The 26,067-nt window shown below is 38.8% G+C and overlaps 1 protein-coding gene across 4 annotated transcripts in view; it reads right to left on the bottom strand.

The window, feature by feature from the left end:
• The window catches only part of GPC6 (glypican 6), a 939,262-nt gene that overhangs the window by 467,287 nt on the left and 445,908 nt on the right, over positions 1-26,067 (bottom strand). For all 4 annotated transcript variants that reach the window (XM_087895494.1, XM_087895493.1, XM_034417402.3 and 1 more), the window contains exon 3: positions 5,435-5,826. In XM_087895494.1, the coding sequence (XP_087751620.1) occupies positions 5,435-5,826 (392 nt within the window). The remainder of the gene's footprint in view (positions 1-5,434; positions 5,827-26,067) is intronic.

The raw sequence follows: 26,067 nt of genomic DNA on the forward strand, positions 1-26,067 counted from the left end.
TGAATGTAATCTTTTTTATTTTTATTTTTTTACAACTAGACACAAGGACATTTTTTTCCCCAAATGCCATCACTGTGTTAAACAACTAATTCCCACAACACTGTCAAACTATTTACTAAGACTGTATTACTATTATTCTTCTAATCCTTCCTATTACCTATCTCCTCCCACTCATAATTATAACCATGTTGCTTGTATTTTTACGATTTATATTGTTCTGTTTGTTTCCTAGTATGATTTGATTGTTTATTAGTAACCTATGACTATCACTGTTGTATCTTATGATTCTCGATGAATGTATTTTTTTTTCTTTTTTTTCCCTTTTATGTACACTGAGACAGGGGTGGGTTCTACTTACCTTTACTACCGGTTCGCATCACGCCCGCTCTTCTGTGCATGCGCAGATCACCCATGATGACGTCTGGGTCAGTGGGCGGAGCCTCCCACTGGTTTTACTACCAGTTCTTGTGAACCAGTCTAAACCGGGGGCCACCCACCACTGCACTGAGAGCATATGCACCAAAGACAAATTCCTTGTGCCTCCAATCACACTTGGCCAATAAAGAATTTTAATCTTTTTTATTGGACGTCTACTACATTATCATGTAGATAAGGATTACTGACATATCCTGGATACCCACTTGTATCTTCTTGGGCATCAATTTTGTTTGAATCTGAATCTCAACAGTCCTTTGTGTAATTTTTATTTATTTTCTTCAATATTAGTATTTGCTGTCAGTATCAAATCTTTATTGCACACAGCCCTAGAATCTGGTCTGATGAAAGACTGCATTTTTAAATCTGGCAAAATATGAATTGGATTCTTCCATTTCATCAACTTCACTGCTTGAAAGCTAGTCTTTTTTGCAATACAATTTATAACTGAGCAGAAATTTAAACCCACGTCTCTTTAATGAAAAGATTACAATGTGGGTTCTAAATCATAATCTTACATAATCATTGAAAAGGTACAGTGCCATTTTAAAAAAATATAAGTAAAGGTTAAAATATAACAAATAGCACAGGTTGTGACATTACTTCATTCCCAGTATATGCCACCTATAAAAATTATCCTGGTGAAGAATTGTTTTTTATGGACATTACCAATATATGGCATTTCCCCAAACAACTGACACTACAGTTATCTGCAGTAAAGACATGCCATAATTATGGATTGTTGCAATATTCTCAAAACACAAGAGGAAGAATCTGATGAAAAAATGACAGAAGAAGAGAAAATGCAGGCAGATTTTTTTTTTTTGCTGAATGTTGCCTTAATTAGGACATCTCTAAATAATCCACTTTCCTCCTTTATTGTGATTGAAATCCACCTGTAAAATGACAGGCCCTTGAAAGAGAGAGTGGGTGGTTGTATATAACAATGGACTTATTTCTAAGTTCTTGGTGTATTTTTACCTCTCAGCTTTATACCCTGTGATATGAATATAAATTATTTAATCAGATTTCCATTTTCATAATCTCATTTTAGACTACTCGGCAAAAGGAAAAATGGAAAATGAAATCTTTTTGAAAGCAGGAGGCACAATATTCCTTCTGCTATGCAAATCTACAAAACGTTGCTTTAAGGATAAATGCCTCCATTTGGGTCCTCTGTAACAGATTTTTGGAGAGCCATGGTGGCGCAGTGGTTAGAATACAGTACTGCAGGCTACAACTGCTGATTGCGAGCAGTTCGGCAGTTTGATTCTCACCAGGCTCAAGGTTAACTCAGCCTTCCATCTTTCTGAGGTCAGTAAAATGAGGACCCAGATTGTTGGGGGCAATATGTTGACTCTGTAAACTGCTTGGAGAGGGCTGTAAAGCACTGTGTAAGCAGTACAGAAGTCTAAGTGCTGTTGCTATTTAGGATAACCGATTTGAGTAAGAAGTTATTTGATCCAGATTTACAATACATTATTATTTTGAGGGATCATTCACATATCCATTTATAATGCCTTGGTAAGGCCACACTTGGAATACTGAATTCAGTTTTGGTTGCCACAATGTAAAAAAGATGTGAAGACTCTAGAAAGAGTGCAGAGAAGAGCAACAAAGATGATTAGGGGACTGGAGGCTAAAATATATGAAGAACGGTTGCAGGAACTGGGTATGTCTAGTTTAATGAAGAGAAGGACTAGGGGAGACATGATAGCAGTGTTCCAATATCTCAGGGGTTGCCACAGAAAAGAGGGAGTCAAACTATTCTTCAAAGTACCTGAGGGGAGAACAAGAAGCAATGGGTGGAAACTAATCAAGGAGAGAAGCGACTTAGAACTAAGGAGAAATTTCCAGACAGTCAGAACAATTAATCAGTGGAACAACTTGCCTCCAGAAGTTGTGAATGCTCCAACACTGGAAGATTTTGAGAAGATGTTGGATAACCATTTGTCTGAAGTGGTGTAGGGTTTCCTGTCTAAGCAAGGGGTTGGACTAGAAGACCTCCAAGGTGCCTTCCAACTCTATTATTCTATTCCATTGAAGTGCAGTGGGCATAAATTATCAGTAAAAGGTGGCATTTCTTATCTTGGCAATCTTACAAGACAATGGCTTTGAAGTGGATTGATTAGAATTTTCCTGCAGAAACCTGAAGCTTCTTGTGATTTACTGTGATGGGGAAATAAAAAATAACAGTAACATTTTTGTCTTTGAAGAGATCTGAATAATTAAATTATATCTGCAGGCACACAGCCCTGGGTAGATGATGACAGCTGACAAAAATGCAAGTAAGATAGAAGTATGAAAAGAAATGTTTACATTTTGCTCAGAAGAACAGTTGATAGAATTGGATGAAATCTGCAGCAACAGTTTCTGCTTCTGAGATAATGGGTTTATTTCTTTCTATAGCTGGGGCTAAGGTGAAAAATAAATAAATAAAATGGCATATGTCAGAGATGCGATGCAATCCATTACAAGGAATCATTGAAAAATGGAAGCAGAAAAGGGTTTTGATGCTTCTTCCTCCTCTTTCTTCTTCTTGAGTTTTGGGATAATTAGTTTGAAAATGTGATGAAGATGCTGTAAGGAGCAAATTTTCATTCTTGAAGTTTATTACTAAAACATATCAGTATTCTCACTTTGTTTCAAATGAGCCTTGTGCACATTATATAAAGCAACAGGTTTAAAAGTCAAAAGAGCAGTGTTTCTCAACCTTGGCAACTTCAATTCCCAGAATTCCTCAGTCAGCATCGGGGAGTATGGAGAAGTCAGCATGGCTGTCTGGGGAATTCTGGGAGTTGGAGTCCACACATCTTAAAGTTGTCAAGGTGGAGAAACACTGTCAGATTGGGAGTATAAAAATACACAGATAGATGCAATTTTTAAGCTCTTGCTTGAACGGCAAAAAAAGAGCTGCTCACCAGAAGTGGGATTCACTTACCTTCCTTACTGGTTCGCAAATGTGAGCGTGCACGCAAATGCACACAGTCTTCTGTGCATGTAAATTACGTCCGGGTGGTTGGGTGGAGCCTCCCACAGTCGCCACTACCGGTTTGCCCGAACTGGACAGAACCGGCTGAATCCCACCACTGCTGCTCACTTTTTATTTCTGAATGAAAAGCCAAGCTCAGGACTGCTCTTTACCCTCAGCAACTTGGAACAAGACAGTAATAATAGTCAGGGCAATGTCCCTCTCCCTGCCTCCATTTCCAGGAATCTGGAAATAGCTGTTGCTGGAGGTTCTGCCTTCTGGAGAATGTTGGTGACTTGTCTCCTTATAAACAGCCGGGGAAAATATGCAGGAGAAGATTGTGAGGTCCTGCTGTTGTGGCGTTGTTACCAGCACTACTCGTTGAGGAGTTACTCTCTGCAGTCATCCTTGAAAGCCCTGACCTCTCTTGATGCTGCTTCCATACAGATACAAAATGATTGAGAAGAGATCCCTCCCCCAAAGAAAAACTGCTAAAACTGTGACACAATGAAGTGGGCTGAATTCCCAGAGGAGTAAGAAGCAGTTTAGTCCAGATATCTTGTGTGAGAGAAAGAGTGAAGACAGCGCTTCCCCAACAGCTCTCAGAGTATATGCTTGATGACAGTAGAGTGCTTTACTTTGGCAAGACTCTATCTATAGACATGGAATAATTAGATAATTAGAACTGCAGAAAAAACAATTACTACCAACCTGCCTTCCATTGAGGACCTGTATACTGCACAAGTCAAAAAAGAGGGCTGTGAAATATTTACAGACCCCTCACATCCTGGGCAGAAATTATTTCAACTCTTACCCTCAAAACGATGCTATAGAGCACTGCACCAGAACAACTAGACACAAGAACAGTTTTTTCCCTGAACGCCATCACTCTGCTAAACAAATAATTCCCTCAACACTGTCAAACTATTCACTAAGTCTGCATTACTATTAATCTTCTCATCATTTCCACCACCCATCTCCTTCCACTTAGGACTGTATGACTGTAACTTGTTGCTGGTATCCTTATGATTTATATTGACTGTTTCCTAGTATAAGTAATAAATGATTGCTTATTTGTACCCTATGACTATCATTAAGTGTTGTACCTTATCATCCTTAATGAATGTATCAGGGGTGAAATGCTCCTGGTTTGGAAGGCCAGGTGCATGTGCAGAAGGCCGGGCACATGCATGGAATGCGTGCACACAAAGCGAGCATGTGCGCGCGGGGCAAACCATTGGTAAGAATATTGGAAACCCACCGTTGATAGTGATGTACCGTGTTTCCCCAAAAATAAGACCCTGTCTTATATTTTTTTGAACCCTGAAATAAGTGCTTGGCCTTATTGCCATGCACTCAAAAGCCCGATTGGGCTTATTATCAGGGGATGTCTTATTTTTGGGGAAACAGGGTAGTTCACAATGAAGGCCCTCAGCTACCAGGGCTTGTCCATGAAAAGCCTTCATTTTTGGTGAATTTTTATTGTGATAAATAGCACGAGCACAAGCAACTGCCCCTTTGCCACTCTTATCACCACTGTGTAGCTTTGAACATACTTTTAAAAAAGAAGCAACTATGAGATATCTATTACGACATATTTTCTATCACAATTGGGCTTTTTGACAGTACAACTTCATCTCATGCTAGCTGTACGCAATATTAAAAGTACAATACATCATTACCACTTGTCAAAGTACCTGTAATAATAAGTCCCATAAATTCTTGCTTTTTTCTGTGTATTTATATATAATGAAGAGATGAAGAGCTAGCAGACTGGCCTCCTTCTAAACACCAAATGAAGATTGACACGCCATTCCTGCCTTAAGCAAGAAGCCTGGCAGTACAGCTATCATTTTTGACATAGTCCAAAGGAAAGGAAACACACTATAGCTATTCACACCCCAATAAACTCCCCTGCTAGCTATAACGTTGACATAGATGGAAAGCTGCACACCATAAATGACAGTGGCATAGAAACTTGAGTCTCCAGTGAAGCAACAGAAAAGAAAGAGAAATCATTTTGATTACCTTAGATACCCTGTTAGCAACTTCTCTGCCCACCGTCAGTCCCTGAACAAAGGTCCTTGCCGCGATGAAAGCTCTCGTCACCTGAACCTTGAGTTTCCTGGGTACATCTCCGAAAGGCTTAAGCTGGTCTGTGTATTTGCTCACGCATTCTAGATAGTCCTCAGAGAAATGATAGTGGGGGTTTATGAGCTGGAACATTCGCTCTAATAGACGGGCCCAGAAGTCATTCAACATCTCCTCCAAGTTGACATTGCCTCCTGTGTAATATCGTTTCAGTTCTATAAAGAGGTCCTGGAATACTTCTGAATTCTGCATGTACAGCATGCCGTATGTTCGAACAAACATATCATTTAAGGATCGTTCTGCGTTCTCCAGGAGCTCTCGGAAAAATTCTACACAAAGAAAGGGAAAAAAAAAAAGCACATGGATGAGGAAAAAATGCAACAACAGCAATAGCAATAGTAGTAAGAACAGAAAAAGGCAACCTAAATTAGGGGTCTCCAACCTTGTCAACTTTAAGCCTGCTGGAAATTCTGGGAGTTGAAGTCTGCCAGGCTTAAAGTTGCCAAGGTTGGAGACCCCTGACCTAAATGGAGAGGGGGGAAAGGGAGATTTTTCAACTTAACTTTGGAGAATAGAGGGAAACACGAGCGAGATCTATAATATGCATTAATCTACAGAACTTTAAAAATGGAGAAGCTTTTTTTAATCCAGTAATATTAGGATCCAGATGATGGTACATTTAATCTAATAATTATTATGATAATAACAATATTTAGGCCAATTAAAGCAAATAATACTTCATAAAAACACAATTAAACTACAGAATAGGCTCTTAAACTAGAATTTTAAGATGCGCTAGTGAGAATTAAGAATTCAATGAATTCAGAAAGATAGGGCCACGAACGGCAATAAAATGCCTCCTATATCAAAAAATACTGTAATTTTTAGCTGTTCTATAATAATTTATCCAAGCTTGACACAGCTCACATGATAAATGTTATTAATCAAAACAAATCCACAATGCAAACAGTAAAAGATTGCAAATATAAACAAAAAGTGCCATCAGGGACTAAACAAAAGCTAAAATAATCGCCTAACTGGATAAAATCATTGACCTTAAAAACCTAAACTGTTCTAGAGATTTTAATCCTTAAAGATCAAAGGAAAGGGAAAACTGGATTAAGCGGATTAGATTTATGTTCTTCGTATGAATACCAAAAACACTGTCTCAACAATAAAAAACAGTTATTGCATCACTTCTTGTTTGAATGGATTGCTATGAGGAAGATGCATGGTATAGTATAATAATTATATTTACCTTTGTATTTTTTTTAAAAAAAAATCTGATAACCCTACAGTACTTAGCTTTGCTCCTACTGGGGAAGGTAAATACCAGTATATATTGCAAAAGAGCCTTAGATTTGAATTGCAAAGTGGTTCCTTAGAAAACATATTAAAATAGAAAGTGCTGGATTCCTCTTGAGAGAGCAAAATCAAATATCCATAGTTTCAAATGCCAAATATGTTTTAAGGAGGCTGCTATAAAAGTTTCATTTATATTTCAAAACTGATTCAGTGTTTAAGCACTGAAAGTAGAGTAACTCTACTCCTTTGATACTGAATTTTTGGCATTTTGAGTACTAAATAAGTACTCTAAATAAAGTACTAAATTGAGTACTAAATATAAGTGCTGTGGTGGTTCAAGATTCAAAATAAAGATGTTGCTACCAAATTGTGAGGATGGGCAAGAACTTCAATCTTGTAAGATTATTTATAAATCTATCAGAAGGGAAGGAGTGGCCCCACTTTACAGTTGGTTAGATCACACTGCCAAACACTAAATTATAATCATATTCACTATATAGCTTATATTGTAGAGGAAAAGGAGAGGAGGAGGAGGAGGAGGAGGAGGAGGAGAAGGGACTTTTAGTCCAGGTATTAGTGCACGAAGTATCATTTAATCTGCAGAGCATAGGTGGAGAACAAGATTAATTTTCATTAAATATACAGTGGCCAAATGCAATTATCTAAATATGAAGCACAAACTGATTACTGATTATATTTCTTACTGCAAAAGGTTTTCCTCCAATAAATGAAGGTTTGCTAAAGGTATTTGACAAAAGCACGTTGAAAGAAAAATAAACCAACGGACAAACTCTAAATGGGCACAGATCGTAATACAGTTCAGCCTTTTATGATTAACCCGGGGTGAAATTCAGCAGGTTCTGACTGGTAGTGGAAATTTTGAGTAGTTCAGAGAACTGGCAAATACCACTTCTGGCTGGCCCCAGGAGTGGGGAGGGAATGGGGATTTTGCAGTATCCTTCCCCTGCCACACCCACCAAGCCACGCCCACAGACCCGGTAGGAACATTTTTTGAATTTCATCCCTGGATTAACCCCTTCTCCATTTTTTAAATCATGCATTTCATTCTTAAACTTTGGAACCATATTACAGTGAAACCCACATTAATAAAAGGGCTGGTTGCCAGGTGCCATGCCAGAGGCAACCATAACTGGAGCCCAAAATCAGCTCCTCCTCCCCCAACCAAATACATTTCATTCATTCAATAGGAAACTTCCTTATTTTAAATATCTGCCTTTTGAACATCCACTTCTGCAAATATCAAATATGTTCCCACAAGGTCAGGATAAAAAATATATAAATCATACAGTAAATGAAAGATCCAGTAGTGCATGGCCACTATGCAGATCTAAATCTGCACAAAGAAGTGATTGTAAATCTGTTTCCCTTCTTATGCATTGGACTGGAACTCCTCTTCTGCCAGACAATTTGTTGGTTGGGGATTGTAACAGTTGTATTCCTGTATTTTCAAAATGCTAGGGAAGACTAATTTAAGGATGATATTTGGGGGCAAAAACCCCAGGATCCTTGAGAACATTCTTAACCATTTGCCTTTTGTACATATTTAAATAATTTGGAATTTTAAACTGGAGCCAAACTAGTGGTGGGTTCTAACCGGCTTTACTACCAGTTCTCTTTGTGCATGCATTTCACGCGCGATCGCCTCTTTGTACACGTGCTTCGCGTGCGATCGCCACGTGAATGCGCACCAAACTTGTACTCCATGCAAGCGCGTTACGAATCTGCCCAGCTGAGGTGCGGCAATCCACTCTGCCGCACCTATCAACTGGGCTAAAAAAAAAAAAGAAATAAAAGGTAAGAATAATGTGGGGGCGAGCGGGAGGGCCCAGCTTCCGAACAAAGAGAACTGGTTCGGTGATGTCATATCGTCACCACTACCAGCTCTTCCAAACTGGTCCGAACCGGGAGGAACCCACCACTGAGCCAGACATGTGAACCATAAAATAAACCTTCATAACTGAGTCAACTCAGCGATTGCTATAAAGTTCCACTTCCTTTTGTCTTATAATTATGGCTCCAGCATGTTGCAGGAAGTACTCTGTAGCATTATTGACATACATACATAGTGGATTACAATCTACGTTCTGCTTTGTTCAAGACAGTGATCATTTAAGCACTGGGCAGTTTAAAAGCTTTAGTAGCAGCTACGTTTGTGTTCCTTTCATCTGAATTTATTATATTTAAAAAAAAAAAAACCCCTCAGGAGGAAAGGAAATCCAGTTAGCAATTCTATACTCATTTGTCCTCACACATGCTAAATTCATGTGTGTTAAATGCCTAAAATGGTAAGATTATGACTGCTGTGAGTTGATGCTGTGGAATATAAAGACCCTACAAGAATTATTCTCCTATAAATATCACCCTTCCTTCCTTCCTTCCTTTCTTCCTTCCTTCCTTCCTTCCTTCCTTCCTTCCTTCCTTCCTTCCTTCCTTGTGTTTGATTGTGTATAGATAGCTCTCTATTTACCGCATATATATATTCACAAACAGCTATACATACCCACATACAGCTACTTACCTGTACACATACATAAATGCTGACCTATGTGCATAAAGATGTATAAATATGCTCACACCTCTCTCCCTCTCCCTCTCCCTCTCCCTCTCTCATCTCTAGCATTCTTTTTCTGCAACCACAAAAGGATAATGGAAAACAAGAAATACACTTGACAAATTTGTATTTGTCAATACAAATAGTCCTTGCTTAACAACTGGCTCGTTCAGTGAAATAAATCTTGAGAAAAAATGATATCTATTAAAGCAATGTTAACTTGTAGCCAATCTTCACCATCTTTCCTCAAATCCTATAAACTCCTAAGTGCCAACTAATTGCAGACTTGTTTCTGTATTAGTAAAAAAAAAAAGAAGAAGAAGAAAATCAACAGAATGTAGTAATTTTATTGTCCCCTACATGGCCATAAATGTTAAGTGTTGCTGTTTTTACCAAGCATATAATTAAGTGTGTGTTCCCATTAAGCAATATAATATTAGGCTTCATTATGAAATTACACTGTTCAGTTAGTTTAGTATCTAAAATACAGTTGTCACTTTTAGTGATACAGGTATAATTTCATTAGGCACCTGTTACTTTCCTAGACAGCTAAATAGTACTTAATTCATATTTGCTTTTCAACTAGCAAGTTAAGCTGCATTTTAATTAGTAGAAACCCTCCACCCCAGAGTTAAGCAAGGTGATAATGTCCAATTAATTAATACTATGTTATGCTGAGACCTGTTCTAGATCAATAAAACAGAATAATGGACTATAAGGTCAGAGGTTATATTTCTGAATATTCATCTATTATAAAAACGAAAAACAAAAGCACACAGGAAATGGAATAAGGTAGATTTGTTTTACAGATATTAGGAGGGAAAAATATGCTTAAAAGCCTGTAATCAGAAAGTAGTGTGTAGTTAAAAGCATGTATATCTTATTTACCTATTCTACTCCTAAGCCCTTGTTTACTTTAAACATGTGAAAGTAACACATCACACAAACCATCTCATTTACATAGACCAATGTGTATTTAAATAGAGAATGCAGATTAAATGCAAATATTTGCCAAATTTGACAGATGAAAACAGTAACACTGTTCGTGAATACCCTATTCCTAAATATGACTCAGCCACTGAGTACTCTGCTAAGTATTTTTTTTTTTAAACACGAGACACCTTTCTGTTTGAGAAATCCACACAAAATGCCATGTTTTTAGGAATCATTCAAGGGAATTTACAGGAACAAGTCAGGTTTAGCCATATGTGTTACAGTAGCATGCAACAACCACCTGGTAGCATCACATAATGACCACGATCTCTGCAGCCGTAATCAGAAGTTGCGGGTACTTCTCATTCAAATGTATGCAAACTGTGATCAGATTGGATTTTTAAGCATTCTAGAGAATATGCCTTCAAAAATGTTTTTCCAATCTATTTTCTGATTGATTTTCTTGTTTTTCAAGCTGTCCTATTGCCACAAATTCCTCTGGAAACAGAAATTCAAATTGTGCAGAATCTTCCCACTATAGTAGTGGTGGGTTGCCCCCGGTTCGGACTGGTTCTATAGAACCGGTAGTAAAACTGGTGGGAGGCTCTGCCCACTGATGCTGACGTCATAAGAAGTGATCTGCACATGCGCAGAAGCAAGGCGCATGCACGAGCAAAGTGAGCGCGCGAGCGCGATCCCATTGCAAACTGGTAGTAAAGGTAAGTAGAACCCACTCCTGCACCACAGTGCTTATTTTTCTACAATCTAGTGATGTTATGTAAAAACCCAAGGCTTAATAAAAGAAAAATGTTCTTGGGTTCTAGGAAGTGATCAAGGCAACAGACAGCCAACTTCCTAGCATATTTTAAATAACTGCCTCTCTGTTTTGTTTTGTTTTTAAATAGTGTATTTTTAGATTTGCAGTTAATCAATTCTTTTTTTTCCCCCATCAAGTTTTTTTTATTTTATAACATATAAAAATTCCATTTTCAATTAAACAGTGTGTTGTCTGGGTACAAATAATTTTAGGAAATAGTAATCAGAATATTTACAACAGTGTTCATTGCATTAATATTGGTTCTATAATAATAGTGATAATAATAATATTTAATTTTAGTTAATCAATTCATGTTGTGGATTAGGGATGTTCTAAAGGCATCTTTAACACCATCCTCCAATGTTATTTTTTATCAGAGGGCTGGCTATCCTCCCCAACCAAAAGGTGAGATTTTCATCATTTAGTATCTTACATAGAGTGTGAAGCTGTGCAGTCTATCTAACATTGGGCATCTTCAGAGAAACCATTTGTTGAAGTTGTAGAGGGACTTGATTTTTCAAGATCTCTCAGAAGCAAAATAAACTGCTTAACCACCCTGTCCTAAAGGAAAAAAATACAAAATAACAAGAACTGAAAGCATCTGGACAGAAAATGTTGAGATAATCCTGGCTACAATTTCCCACTGGGAAATTCCTCAGTTAATTCACTGGGACCCATGAATGCCTACAAGCTTTTTCCTAATTGCAGAGCTGCGGTTCTTGGATCAGAATGAATTTTGCTGCCCTTCTGCCAATCCCTACATTCTTTCTGCTCCTAGTCATCTAGCCAAGTAATCAACATTATCTATCCAAAGTAATGTGTCAATAAAGCTTAACAAGTTGTGTGTTTTGAGACTATGTGTACAAAATGAAAGAAGAAGAGGGGAACAGCGCAGCCACAGTGGCACAGTGGTTAGAGTGCAGTACTGCAGGCTACTTCTGCTGATCACCAACTGTCAGCAGTTTGGAAGATCAAATCTCACCAGGCTCAAGGTTGATTCAGCCTTCCATCCTACCGAGGTCAGTAAAATGAGGACCCAGATTGTTGGGGGCAATATGCTGACTCTGTAAACCGCTTAGTGAGGGTTGTAAAGCACTATGAAGCGGTATATAAGTCTAAGTGCTATTGCTATTGCTAAATATCAACCCCAATATTGCCAAGGCTAATTTAAGGCTGGCTCACTTATGCCTTAGGCTGACTGAAGACAATGTCACAAGATCATGACAGGAAATAAGACATGGCCAGGCCATGCTTGCACTGTGATGGGGTGCAAGAGGCAAAAACTTCAACAGAACCAAGCCCATCAACAGTACCTACACTACTGGTACTTAATCTCCAAAAACAAGTAAAATGTATTAACAAATTTACAGACATCAATGGAAAAATATGCTTCTCTGAGATTTACCTTCTCATAGTAGAGAGAAAAGAAGAAATAGGGAAATGCTTTATTCTTTTTGCAAGAAACAGGTGGAAATTGTGGAGCATGCAGGTGGAGATCCTAGGAAGGTCAGTATTTCAGTCAAGAAAGGCAAAGAAGTAAGGAAGAATCCCTTGCCAGATTTTCTGTTCTTAGTTCCTGCCCTACTAGTAATGGGATATACCATAAGATCCAAGTGAAGAATCATCTGGAGTTTTCTCTCTAGACTGGAAGCATATCCAGACTGGAAGCATAGAGACCAGGGGTGAAATGCTACCAGTTCGCACCAGTTTGGGTAAACCGGTAGTAATAAAAGCTACCAGTTTGGGAGAACCAGTAGTAAAAAAAATGCTAACGGTTTGTCCGAACCGATATTTCTGACGATCAGCTGTGCTGCGTGATTTATATTCGCTAGAAAGCAGGAAATCTTGCTTTCTAGCGAATCTAATTCGCACGGCACAGCCGTTCTCCCCCTCGCTGTTTTACTTACTTTCTTCAGCCTCCTTTTTCCGCACTGCGCAGTAGTGCCTTGGTGCACATGTGCGTGCAGCATGCGTTTGGTGTGTACTGCACATGCATTGTGCATGCACGCACAGCAAACCTGTGGCAAACCTCGGAGGATTTCACCACTTGTAGAGACTGAAAAGCACTGCCTGATGGGAAGAATCAATTAATGTGGGATGGGGGGGCTGTCAAATAGAGCTGACACCCCCCTGAAAGCCTACATTTTGATATCTTTGGGCCAGCAAAGCCTAATGGGCCTGAAGTAGCATTGCACAATACACCTAAGCACATAAGCTTTGACCCGTTCCTCAAAACTTTTCAGACTAGTTTAGACAAACTGAAATACATGAAGATTCAAACTTCATTTCCAAAGTCTTCCACAGGCTCATGAGTGTTTTCTGGCCAACGATCTCTCTCATTCATTCGCAGTGACTTCAAGGGCTGTTGGTTTTTCCTTCTTTGTGTGTCATGTGCATTTGCAGTGTCTCGCATGAATAGACAGAACACAAGAAGGCTGGGAGGGGGGGTGTTGCCAGGTGACCAATGAACAATTTACAAAAGCAAACTGCAGGTATTTTAATCCCTTGGATTACCTCTCTTTTCACCTTTTTATTTTTTTAATCAATGTGATATTTAGGAATGCCATTCGTTTAAGGTTATTCTGAGAAAGTAACAAACATCACACCTCACTAGAGGCCACCACACAGCTGCAGTTGCTGATTTTATACACATCTTTAGTTCAAGATTGAAGGTTTAAGGCCAAAAATTCCAAGAACAGATTCAGCAATTTAGGGTTCACCTTGATCCGTTTCCTAAAATGCACGTACAAATTATCATCATTGAGTGAATTGTAAATTAGCACGCAGGGTTTGATTTTCCTGTTAATACCAAACTCTGTTTTCAGCAGACATCAGCCAAATGCTTTTGTATCAATTGCCTTATTTTTTTTTATTGAAAATACTGAATATGTCTCTCTTTCAAGCTTGATTTTTTTAAAAAAAAATATTATCTTTTCTCATCACCTGCTGCCTTACAATTAGTCCTGAAAATCACTAGCATCTCAAGCAAAGTTTAGGTAATACAGTATTCTGGGCCAGTGGTGAAATCCAATTTTTTTTACTACTGGTTCTGTGGGCGTGGCTTGATGGGTGTGGTGTGGCTTGGTGGGCATGGCAAGGGAAGGATACTGCAAAATCTCCATTCCCTCCCTACTCTGGGGCCAGCCAGTGGTGGTATTTGCCAGTTCTCCGAATTACTCAAAGTTTCCACTACCGGTTCTCCGAACTACTCACAATTTCTGCTACCAGTTCTCCAGACCTGTCAGAACCTGCTGGATTTCACCCCTGTTCTGGATCTTATAAATAGCACACTTTTAACTGGGAAAGAGGAGTAATATTCTGAATTAGTTAAACTATTGCAGAAGTGTAATATCTCCAGGGACAGAGATATCTGGGGGAGGGATGTTTGCGGGGGGGGGGGTTGCCATGGGAATTCAGGGATCCAGAGGATGAGTTTGGAGAGGTTTCTTTTCCCCAAAAGCCTGTTTACCTAAGCTTTTTCTTCTTAATGACTGATGTAATGAGTTGCTACCTTCTGGCTTCAACTGCTGCATTCAGTTATCGTCAAACGCAGCCATCATCTGGGCTTCTAATCTTGCTCTGATGGATGGAACACTAACCTTTCACAAGATTAGAGACACAAGGTGCTTTGGAGATAATAAGATTCAAATAGGTTTATTTCAAAGGGCAACTCAATCCTGATTTTGTTCATGGGTCACTTGACAGATCGTTTGCTGATGTGAGGAGGGGACGTGTGTCCTTCCAATCCTGTCTTCTGAGCCAATACCCCAACTATATCAAATTAGGAAAGAACTGAGGAGAAACAGATCCTTCAATTGTTGGCCTCTGACACTTTTCAAAGTTTTCAGCCTGTCTCATTACCACACTGACTCCACTTAGGCTCATTTAAATTAGAATAGATTTTCACTGACCTGTAACTTATTGGATATAATTTTATCTATCCATGGTTAATATTTAAGTGGTCTGCAGTGTCTATACCTGAGTATAATTACTCTCTAAAAAGAAATACAGTATAAAAAGATTAGTTCCGATTATGACTAAGTGCTTTCTCTGAAAAAGCTGTGCAAAAAGCTTGCCTTAAAATATGTGTTTTAAAAAATTGAATAACTTTTTCTCAAGTACTTATTTTTAAAATAGTTTTCTGATTATTAGTTGGCAAAAAGTTCTGGCACCATTTTTTTAAAAAATAATTTGTTTCTTTAGGGTTTTTTTTATCCCTTTGTTATTTTTTTATAAATAACTCAAAATGATGAACATACCTAGTAGTCCTTCCTCCTCTTTTCCCCACAACAATGATCCTGCGTGAGGATCGGTGGGCTGCGTGAGGTGAGTTGGGCTGAGAGAGAGTGACCGGCACAAAATCACAGTTTCCTGATTTCTACCCTAACCACCATACTAGTGGTGAAAAAAAATTTTGAAAAAAATTTTGAAAAAAATTTCAAAATTTTTTACTACCAGTTCTGTGGGGGTGGCTCGGTGGGCGTGGCTTGGTGGGCATGGCAGGGGAAGGATACTATAAAATCTCCATTCCCACCCCACCCCAGGGGAAGGTTACTGCAAATTCCCCATTTTCTCCTGATCAGCTGGGACTCCGGAGGCAGAGAATAGATGGGGGTGGGGCCAGTTAAAGTTTTACTACCGGTTCTCCGAACTACTCAAAATTTCCGCTACCGGTTCTCCAGAACTGGTCAGAACCTGATGAAACCCATGTCTGCACCACACCAAAGGGACTCTCTATCGTCTCTATATGTTATTCTATCACTTTTGTTACTTCCTGTTTTCTGTTTCCTAGCCTGAAGCTGAAAATATTGGCCTAACATCTGAATGTTACAGGTAGTCCTTGCTGAGTGACCATTTTTTCAGTGACCTTTTGAAAAATGCTGGATAAAGGAACCTACAAGCTGCACCCAAAGTTATGGTTTTTGTAGCAACCTGTGGTCACATTTGGGTCCTTGGCAATTTACTCACAAAGTTGCCTCTGCCTACCCTTCCAAATCTGACAACAGGGTTCACTGGTGTGGGAAGCCCCCACCTACTCCTAGAAGAATGAAATATTTTGGGAAATATTTAAAAAGGCAGAATATTATATTTCCCTAAAGGAGAAATGGAGAAACATGTTCTTAAAGACAGAAAGCAGCCCCAATCTGTTTTAATAGCCCACAGCAGATGCCAGCACTTAAGGAGATCAAGAGCTTATTGAAAGAGGAAACCAACTATTTAGATAGTTCTATTCATAAGCAAAGCCAATACTGCAGGCAGAAATCCATTCAAGACAGGATATTTCGAAACTCCTTGCAACAAAGTTTAATAGCTAACAAAGGCAGAATGGTAGGATTAGAAAGCAGCCCCTCACCCAAGATCCAACACAGGACAAAAACCATTAGCCACAATAGGAATTGCCCAATTACCCTTTCAGAATACGAGCCCCTTCACTGCATCACCCCCAGTACAATTCAAACTTCAAAATCACAGTAACCTATAAAGATCCATCCACTCATTCAACCATTTGTTCAAATGACCGAGAACTGTTGTTGGTTATGTTCATTATTAAACTTTCTTTCCAATTGGCCTCCATGTTGTTTCCAGCATCTTTCTCCCAGCTTGGAACTGAACCAGATGGATTTTCCTTCCAACAATGGTATGCAGAAAGCTGCTGGGAGGCCAGAGCTGATGATGGGGCAGAGTAGCATGCATAAATTGTTTCACTTATGTTTGCATGGTTTGAAAAAGGTGCCAACCTTTTTGTAACTTTTCAAACAATCGGGAGAACTTGTGCCATTCTTACAATCATCTAGAAGGTCCCTTTTCCAATCACAAAATTTGGAAACGGAGCCTTCTGTATGAGCGTGAGAATGGTGCCTACTTTCAGAATAGTGAAAGGCGCCATCTGTAGGAAGGAAGGCTACACCACAAATCGGTTGGGTGTCCCGATCAGCTGTTGCAGAAAAATACAGCAGTAAGAGGAACAATTTACATGTGCTGCCAGGCCCTGTAGTCACCTGGACTTCTGGCCTCAGCAGTTTTCTGAGCCAATAGGCCCTGTAGGAACCGAACCAGACCTCCTGTCTTATGGCAGCTTTCTGCATGCTGGTGGGCCCTTTAGTAGTTGTCCTGAATCCCTCAACCCATGGTACTTTTCCAGGTACCATGGGCCCTGTACCTTGTGCCTCCTATGGCGTCCTTCACCTCTTGAGGCACCTCCATGCTTCGCTTAACCCCCACAATCACTTAAAATTGTGATTGTTGAACAAAGTAGTCATATCACATCTCACTTAATAGCCACTTCACTCAAGATTCCAGGCGCAATTGTGGTCATAAGTCTAGAAGTACCTGTAAAGAATGGAAGGGAATGGGAATAGAATAGAATAGAATAGAATAGAATAGAATAGAATAGAATAGAATAGAATAGAATAGAATAGAATAGAATAGAATAGAATAGAATAGAATAGAATAGAATAGAATAGAATAGAAATTTTTAGTGGCCAAGTGTGATTGGATACACAAGGAATTTGTCTTGGTGCATATGCTCTCAGTGTACATAAAAGAAAAAATACGTTCATCAAGAATCATAAGGTACAACACTTAATGATAGTCATAGGGTACAAATAAGCAATCAGGAAACAATATCAAGATAAATCGTAAGGATACAAGTAACAAAATTACCGTCATACAGTCATAAGTGAAAGGAGATAGGTGGTGGGAATGATGAGAAAATTAATAGTAGTGCAGACTTAGTAAATAGTTTGACAGTGTTGAGGGAATTATTTGCTTAGCAGAGTGATGGCATTCGGGGAAAAAACTGTTCTTGTGTCTAGTTGTTCTGGTGTGCAGTGCTCTATAGTGTCGTTTTGAGGGTAGGAATATGAATAAGATACACAAGGAATTAGCCATCTTGTCAAAACTGGAATGCTGCATCCTCTTATTATTGAGTGAAACCCTCACATATGAAACCCTTATTTCAGGCACATAATAACAGTGGCATATTTATGAGATGCTATAAAATAGGCTCTCATTTCTACAGCTGTGACAGCACAGAATTATTCATTATAATTGCTGTTGTTATATGCTCATAAAATCCTCACGCTTTATCTCCAAGCAATAAGAGGAAACATCATGTTAACAATTTGGGCTCAATGGAATTTTTGCTGAAACCTCATCCACTGAGAAATTGTACAGCTTCAGGGTAAAAGATACACCTGCTGGAATGTTTGCCATCTTTATCCTGCAAGACAATGGAAGTTTGGGAGATTAGACAATATTCCCATCATCTTAAGCTGTTTGTGCATTTTAAAACCTTACAGTATAGATCAGTGATGGCTAACCTTTTTTCCATAAAGTGGGGGGAGCGCGGGAGGGTCACGTGTCCGTGTGCCCACACCCAAAATTCTATGTGCCCTGCCCCCCGCACATGCACATGTGACACCCCCCCCATGCTCCCCCCACTTTTGGCACACGATGGCACAGTTAGCCCGGTAGGCCCGTTTTTTCACCCTCCCCAGGCTCCAGAGGCTTTCTAGAGGCTCTCCAGAGGCTGGAAACAGGCCATTTGCCGACTTCCAGTGGGACCGGAAGGCCCAAAAATCAGCTGGCCAGCACACACATGTGTGCCAGAGCTGAGCTTGCATGCCCAGCGATATGGCTCGGTGTGCCACCTGTGGCACACGTGCCATAGGTTCGCCATCACGGGTATAGACAAATGTACGTTTCCACATGATATTAAGTCAAGTAATATTCATTTTCCTTTCCTTGGTTGATGTTACAGTTTGATTTTAGAGGACAAATCTATCAATTTGGCATTTAGCCAGTTTTTTTTTTTTAATCCACTCAATTAGTTATGCTCCATTCATGTAAAAATTTGCAGACCTGGTGAGTTCTTACTTGAAAATAACTTGAAAAAAAAATTCCCACCCATCTCTCCTGACCAACTGTGCAAATAGTACTTCTGTCGTCAGTATGGAGAAAGTTTTGCTGAGCCTATCAATTATACAGCTGGAAATGATCAGAAGCCTGCCAGGAAAAAAAAAAAAAATCTGATTCACCACCATGAACCTGGTATTGAATAATAATATACATTACTTCTAGGTAACCTTTTAAAAGCTAAATATAGATTGGTGACCTAGCATTTTTGTTTCCTTCCATATTTATTTTTTAATCTTTCACGTTAATGACTTCTCTTAATTTGTAGTTCTCACTGACAATCATTATATCTTTGCATGAGCTAAATATATTAAGCTTGAGGGTTCTCTAGTCAGGCTCCAAATCTTGTCTGTTTTATAAAAGCTTTAATAGATAGCTGAGCCAATAAAATAGGTAGTTAAAAATCCTACACATATTCACTGGCCTTGCCTCCTTTTTCTAATGTTTAGGTTTATAGTATTATTATGAATGCTTTGGAAGCTAGAATAATGACAAGGGAAATGGTGCTTAGTGTTGCATACGAAATAGGAGTGAGCATAGGCTTCACTCAGGTCCGCCAAACCGGTGGGAAAATACTCAAATATCATTGGTCGACCCGTCTGACAGCTCCCTATAAAAGGACAAGCAGTCAGACGAGCTGGCCGCTGGGGTTGCACCAATCTACTAATAAAGAGCTGTTGTTACTGTTAGAGCTGTGTCTTGCCTCTTCCATCGCCCTATCTAACAATTAGGATTGCAACCTCCTCCCAAAAGCTCTTTCAATATTGTTTAAAGTATGCTGACCTGTACCGACAAAGGCAGAGGTAATGGACATTGTACTAACATCTCACAGAAGAGAGAATTAATATTTTGGGTAATGGTTCTTTATAATTGGTTGGTCTCATCTGGACACCACCTAACTAGATCAGTGAAAAACCAATCAGCTAATTTATATCATTTAATGTAGTTTAATTTGCACAATATCCTTCAATAGATCAATACTGGAGCAATCTGTTATCTAACTAGCTAAACAAAACCAACAGGGACAGATTGTTTTACCCTCAGCTGCTCGGGGACAATTCAAAATAAAACATTCCTCTTTCATTCATCCTCTTGTCATGTATAGACAACCCCTACAGCAAGGGTGAAATCCAGCAGGTTCTGACAGGTTCTGGAGAACCTGTAGCGGAAATTTTGAGCAGTTTGGAGAACTGGTAGTGGAAATTTTGAGTAGTTTAGAGAACCGGCAAATACCACCTCTGGCTGGCCTCAGAGTGGGGTGGGAATGGGGATTTTGCAGTATCCTTCCCCTGCCACGCCCACCAAGCCACACCATGCCCACCAAGCCACGCCCACAGAACCGGTAGTAAAAAAAAAAATGGATTTCATCACTGCCCTACAGCCATTTTGTGAGTGTACTTACAACTTCTCCAAACTTTAAATGTACGCCACAAGGCTGGGGTCTCCTTATCTAAATGCCACATGGTTAAATAGATGGAAATTCAGCCCTTTTAACGTGGAGGCAATGTTATAAGGCAGGATACCATATTCACAGTATTTAAACCTTGCAGACAATCTTTCCTATACGTTTTTGCTTCTCCTTCTACAAGCAAGCCTTTGCCCATGTAGACAATAAGAGACACTACTCCTTGTTAAGACTTTTGCTTCTGTGGAGATTAAGTCACAACCTTAATGCTGCTTTAATATAACATCTTGTTTTACAATTACAATATAGCCTCTAGTAAATGGCACGACAACAGTGAATCAACATGCTGCTACAATTCACAAAAGGACCCCCTGTTGATTATTATCATCATTACTAAGTCCTCCAAATGATTAACTTGAAAATAAAAACAAACATGCCTAAAAAACCCCCTGGCATTTTCTGCTAATTTGCACTTTCTGTTTAAAATCTGTAAAACTGATATCTCAATTTATATAATCAATATTACCAATTAACTGAAAAAGAAGAATTTGTACTCAGATTATATGTTTGTTCCGATCTATTGCTCATTGGGATTTCTGCAACCTAGTTCTGGTAACCCTTATTTCTGATTAAAACTAATCTCTATTCTGAAGGCTGACTAAATTTACTGGTTGCACAACAAGCTAATAATGAACTTTGACCCAATTGAATCTTTTTTATTTTCTAATATATCTGGATCAGCTCAGCTCTGTATCCTGTAAGTCTTTGAAAGTATTATCTTCTTTTTTAACATCCATCCACAAAAGCAGGCATTATTGCTGACATTGTATTTGCTGGTTTTTGTCCCCATTTTCAAATATCTCTTGGAATTTTTCAAATGTTATAACTCTTTCTGTTATTTGGTCTCAATACTAATTAAAGACAAAAGATAAGCCTCTTTCTGCCCCCCATCCCCACCCCCACCCTGGCCTCCTTTTACACCTGGACTAATAACTTCTCTCTGGTGTCCTATTTCTGAAATCCTAAAGTCTCAAATTTATGTTATGACTTAAATAGAGTACATAATTTAATTCCCATGAAAGTTTTGTCTTAGTGCTGATCAATTTTGTCTCAATGTTGATCAAAGACAAAAGGTAAGCCTGTCCTTCCTTCCTTCCTTCCTTCCTTCCTTTCTTTCTTTCCTCTTTTCCTTTAATGCCTGGAATTTCTAATTCCCTTTTAATAGCTGAAATCATAAAGTCCTAGATTTCTGCTGTGACTTAAAATAGACTAAACAATTTAATTCCCATGAAGGTGCTATTTATTTATAGAATTATTTCCAGCAAAAGTTCTAATGTTTTGCTGGAAATATCTAATAATATTCATTTATAACTTCCTTAGGTTAAAATCTTACTTAGCTTTTTGCTATTTGTTTCAAATTCACTATACTCTTAAACCTATTTAAGTTAAACCTGTTCCTCTTATTCTGGAAGTGAAACTTGCCACATGGTTTTGCAAACTTGTCGTTTTGAAGATCCTTAATAACCCCAAGACAGTAAAATAGGTAATTTCTGAACCTGATTAGTAAATGATGTAGAAGATGTGCTCAGCACAGGGTCTCTTAAAAGTTTCCACTGTGGTTGACAGTATGATGTCTTCCTTTGTCTCCTGGCATTAAGTGAGCTAAATCCTTACAAGGAGAAGCCATCCAGACCACTAGTGGGTGATCTTCCATGCGCTCGTTATCCAAAAAGTTTCTGTGGGACTGCTTTACTCGCCAGTCTTTCAGTCGTGGCCTTAACTTTATCTCCGCTTGTTCATAGAAGCTATTCTTCACCTTAAAGTCTGCTCTAAAGCTTATTTATTTTCTATGTGCGAACTCAGAAAGCTCAAACTGCTCAAGTTGCTGATCCAGTTCTACAGAGGAATTATTGAGTCTGTCACAGGGGTGGGTTTCAGCAGGTTCTGACCAGTTCTGGAGAACCGGTAGTGGAAATTTTGAGTAGTTCGGAGAACTGGTAGTAAAAATTCTGACTGGCTCCACCTCCATCTATTCTCTGCCTCCCAAGTCCCAGCTGATTGGGAGGAAATGGGGATTTTGCAGTAACCTTCCCCTGGATTGGGGACGGAATGGAGATTTTACAGTATCCTCCCCATGCCATGCCCACCAAACCACGCCCACCAAGCCATGCCATGCCCATCAAGCCACACCCACAGAACCGGTAGTAAAAAAATTTGAAACCCACCACTGGTCTGTCATCTGTACCTCCATAACTGTCTGGTTTGGCTCTGCAACCCAACAAGACAAACACATACTTCAAAGGATAATTAGAACTGCAGAAAAAACAATTGCTACCAACCTGCCTTCCATTGAGGATCTGTATACTGCACGAGTCAAAAAGAGGGATGTGAAAATATCTACAGACCCGTCACATCCTGGACATAAATTGTTTCAACTTCTACCCCCCAAAAAACGCTATAGGGCACTGCACACCAAAACAACTAGACAAAAGGACAGATTTTTCCCTGAACGCCATCACTCTGCTTAACAACTAATTCCCACAACATTGTCAAATAATTTACTAAGACTGTATTACTATTATTCTTCCCTTCCTTACTAGTATCTATCTCTTCCCACTTATTACTATAACAATGTTGCTTGTATCTTTCAATTGTATGGTTTTATTTGTTTCCTAGTACAATTTGATAGCATATTAGGAACCCTGACTATCTCTAAGTGTTGTATCTTTTTATTCTTGATGAATGTATTTTATTCTCCTTATATACACTGAGAGAATATACACCTAAGACAAATTCCTTGTGTGTCCAATCACACTTGGCCAATAAAGAATTCTGTTCCGTTCCATTCCATTCCGTTCCGTTCCATTCCATTCTATTCTATGAATCTAGGCTGGAGTTCAAAGGAGGACTTTAAGAAAATAAATTTGATTTGATTGTGCCCAAAGCCCCCACAGCTCTTAGAGAATTGGAATTTAAGTTCTGCAAGCAAACAGCCAACAACCCCAGAAAATACCAAGAACTACACGGTGCAACCCTGAGCTATAGATTTATTCCCTTCTATGTAGCATGCATTTTCCAAATTAATAAAGAACAATATTTTTATCCTATGGTTTCCAAACCTCTTTGAATATACTGATTCAGCTTTCCAAAATAATAATAAAAAACAACAGGGAAATTTGTATATAGAATGTATATAAGAGAGAGGATTGTTTAGAAACTGTCTTTAAAATTTATCCCATCCTAAGAGAAAAATAATGCAGTTTTTTGGGAATTCATGAACTCTATGCATGAAAATACTATGAATTTTCATTAATTATTCTTGGATAGCTTTCCAAACTGATGTGCTAAATTGTGCTTAACACAATGTGAATGTTATAGAAACATTTGTCTAAACCTAGCTATTAACACTAAATGTGGGGATTTGGGGAAACAGAAGCAGCAGGTGCTCTGGCAATTGGGAATATGCCAGCAGTTGCAATTCTGCTCCCCCATGAATTCGGGAAGAACATCTGTGCAGTCATTCCCTTTTCCGCACAAAATGTTAAAACAGGGAAAAAGAAGAGAACTTATATGACCATTTCTTGCAGAGGTGGCCGCAGATGTGTAGTTTCGGCTATAAAGCAGAGTGGAAAAGCAAATGTTTCATGAAAAAAATACTTCAGAATGGTTCCCCAAACTGTACTTGATAAGCTGTTCTGAGTTCCCATTAAGAGAAGAAGAAAAAAACCCACAATAGAACAAAATATAAATAATGTTCGCCATTTACAACAGCTCATTTTGACAACTGATCTTCTAAATTGGCCTTTTTAATTTAATGTCCTTCAAAAGTGTGGATGCTACAACTCCCAAATCTTGCTATCTGGGAATTCTAGTTATTCTAACATGTTTGAAGGGCAGCAGGTTATTCTTATACTAAATAAATTATTGTTTTTCAAATATTTTAGAATAAGCATTATTTCTTTTCATCCGCTTCCGAAGGACGCTTAATTCCTCATGCAGAGAAGCCAGCAGGCAATAAAATCACAATAGCACATTCTTCTTCAGCCCCATAGAACTTTTATTGCTATACTTGCTCCCTCATTAATAATAGCCATTGTCATTAAAGAGATAGAGAAATTAAATGTTCAATGCATCTGAGCATTTCTGTAAAGCTGAATTTAACTAAAGCTGGATTTTGTTTTACTAGAGCAGGGCTCATTTAAGTCAATGTTTCTCCTGGTGACTACATGAACTGGTCCCTAGAGTTTTCTTGGCAAAGTTTTCAGAAACGATTTGCCCTTGCCTTCTTCCTAGGGCTGAGAGAAAGTAACTGGCCCAAGGTTACCTAGCTGACTTTATGCCGAAGGAGCAGGGGTGAAATCCAGCAGGTTCTAACAGGTTCTGGAGAACCGGTAGCGGAAATTTTGAGTAGTTCAGAGAACCGGCAAATACCATTTCTGGCTGGACCGAGAGTGGGGTGGGAATGGAGATTTTGCAATATCCTTCTCCCAGGAGTGGGGTGAGAATGGAGATTTTGCAATATCCTTCCCCCGCCACACCCACCAAACCACGCCCACAGAACCAGTAGGGAAAATTTTTGGATTTTACCCCTGCTAAGGAGGACTAGAACTCACAGTCTCCTGGTGTTTAACATCCTGTCTTAACAACTACAACAAAATGACACTTTTTAATTGGTTATAAAGAGCTCCAAAATGTGAGTTCCTTAATTTCTATTAGTGTAAAAATTAATTTCTTAAATCTCTATCTTTATTTCTAAAAGCTCACTAGATTTCAAATCAAGATGCAAGGTTTAGTTTCAGCCTTGCACAGACCACAACAAATTTTATGTGTTTATTTTTATTCTTACATTTTTTTCTCTGTTGTCTATCTACAATATAACACAATAAAAATGGTGCATTTCGTTCTCATTGTGTTTACCCATCTATTGTTGTTTAAAATGCCCTTTTCTTATTTACAAGAGCTATTTGCTCCATGATCTTGATCACATTGGTATTTCAGTGACTAACGTTGAGATTTAGCAATATGAGAACTTGTAACAAATGAAGCATTTATATGGGTCTCATTCTGAACACGATAAGGTGGGTATCCCATACCAAATGTAAGTTTATCATACCCAAATTACTGTACATTAATTTGCCCTGTACAACTTCCATAATGTAGGAATTCATGAGGTCACATTGAGACACAATTGTTCTCACCTAAGTGAAGAAAGCAGGTGATCTGATCATATTGATTTAAGCTATCATCCAAGGATGCTGTTAGGAACAAATAGGTACAATTTGCTAAGAATTGAAGAACCATAGGAGATTCATCTCTTTGGATTTAAGAGTGTGGTTAGAAATGTGTGGTTAGAAGCGAAGACCTTGGCAATAAAACTTAAAGTGCTGATACATTGTGTGAGGTACTACTATTGTTTGTCAGTTTGTAGCAAAGATATATGTGATTCCTATATTTAAACAAAACCCAGAAGTATTAAAAACAGGAAGTTTGATGTTGTTTAAGGACCTGTAGGTGGTACTAGGCCTGATCATAGATAATGGAACAGGTACTTAATCTTGGATAAAGGATCAAAGCAATGCCAATGAGCACTAATAAAATTATATAGGAAGTTAATAGGGGCA

The sequence above is a fragment of the Pantherophis guttatus genome, chromosome 5 (genome assembly GCF_059756535.1).
Source record: "Pantherophis guttatus breed Tessera chromosome 5, ASM5975653v1, whole genome shotgun sequence".
In the NCBI taxonomy this organism is placed as follows: domain Eukaryota; kingdom Metazoa; phylum Chordata; class Lepidosauria; order Squamata; family Colubridae; genus Pantherophis; species Pantherophis guttatus.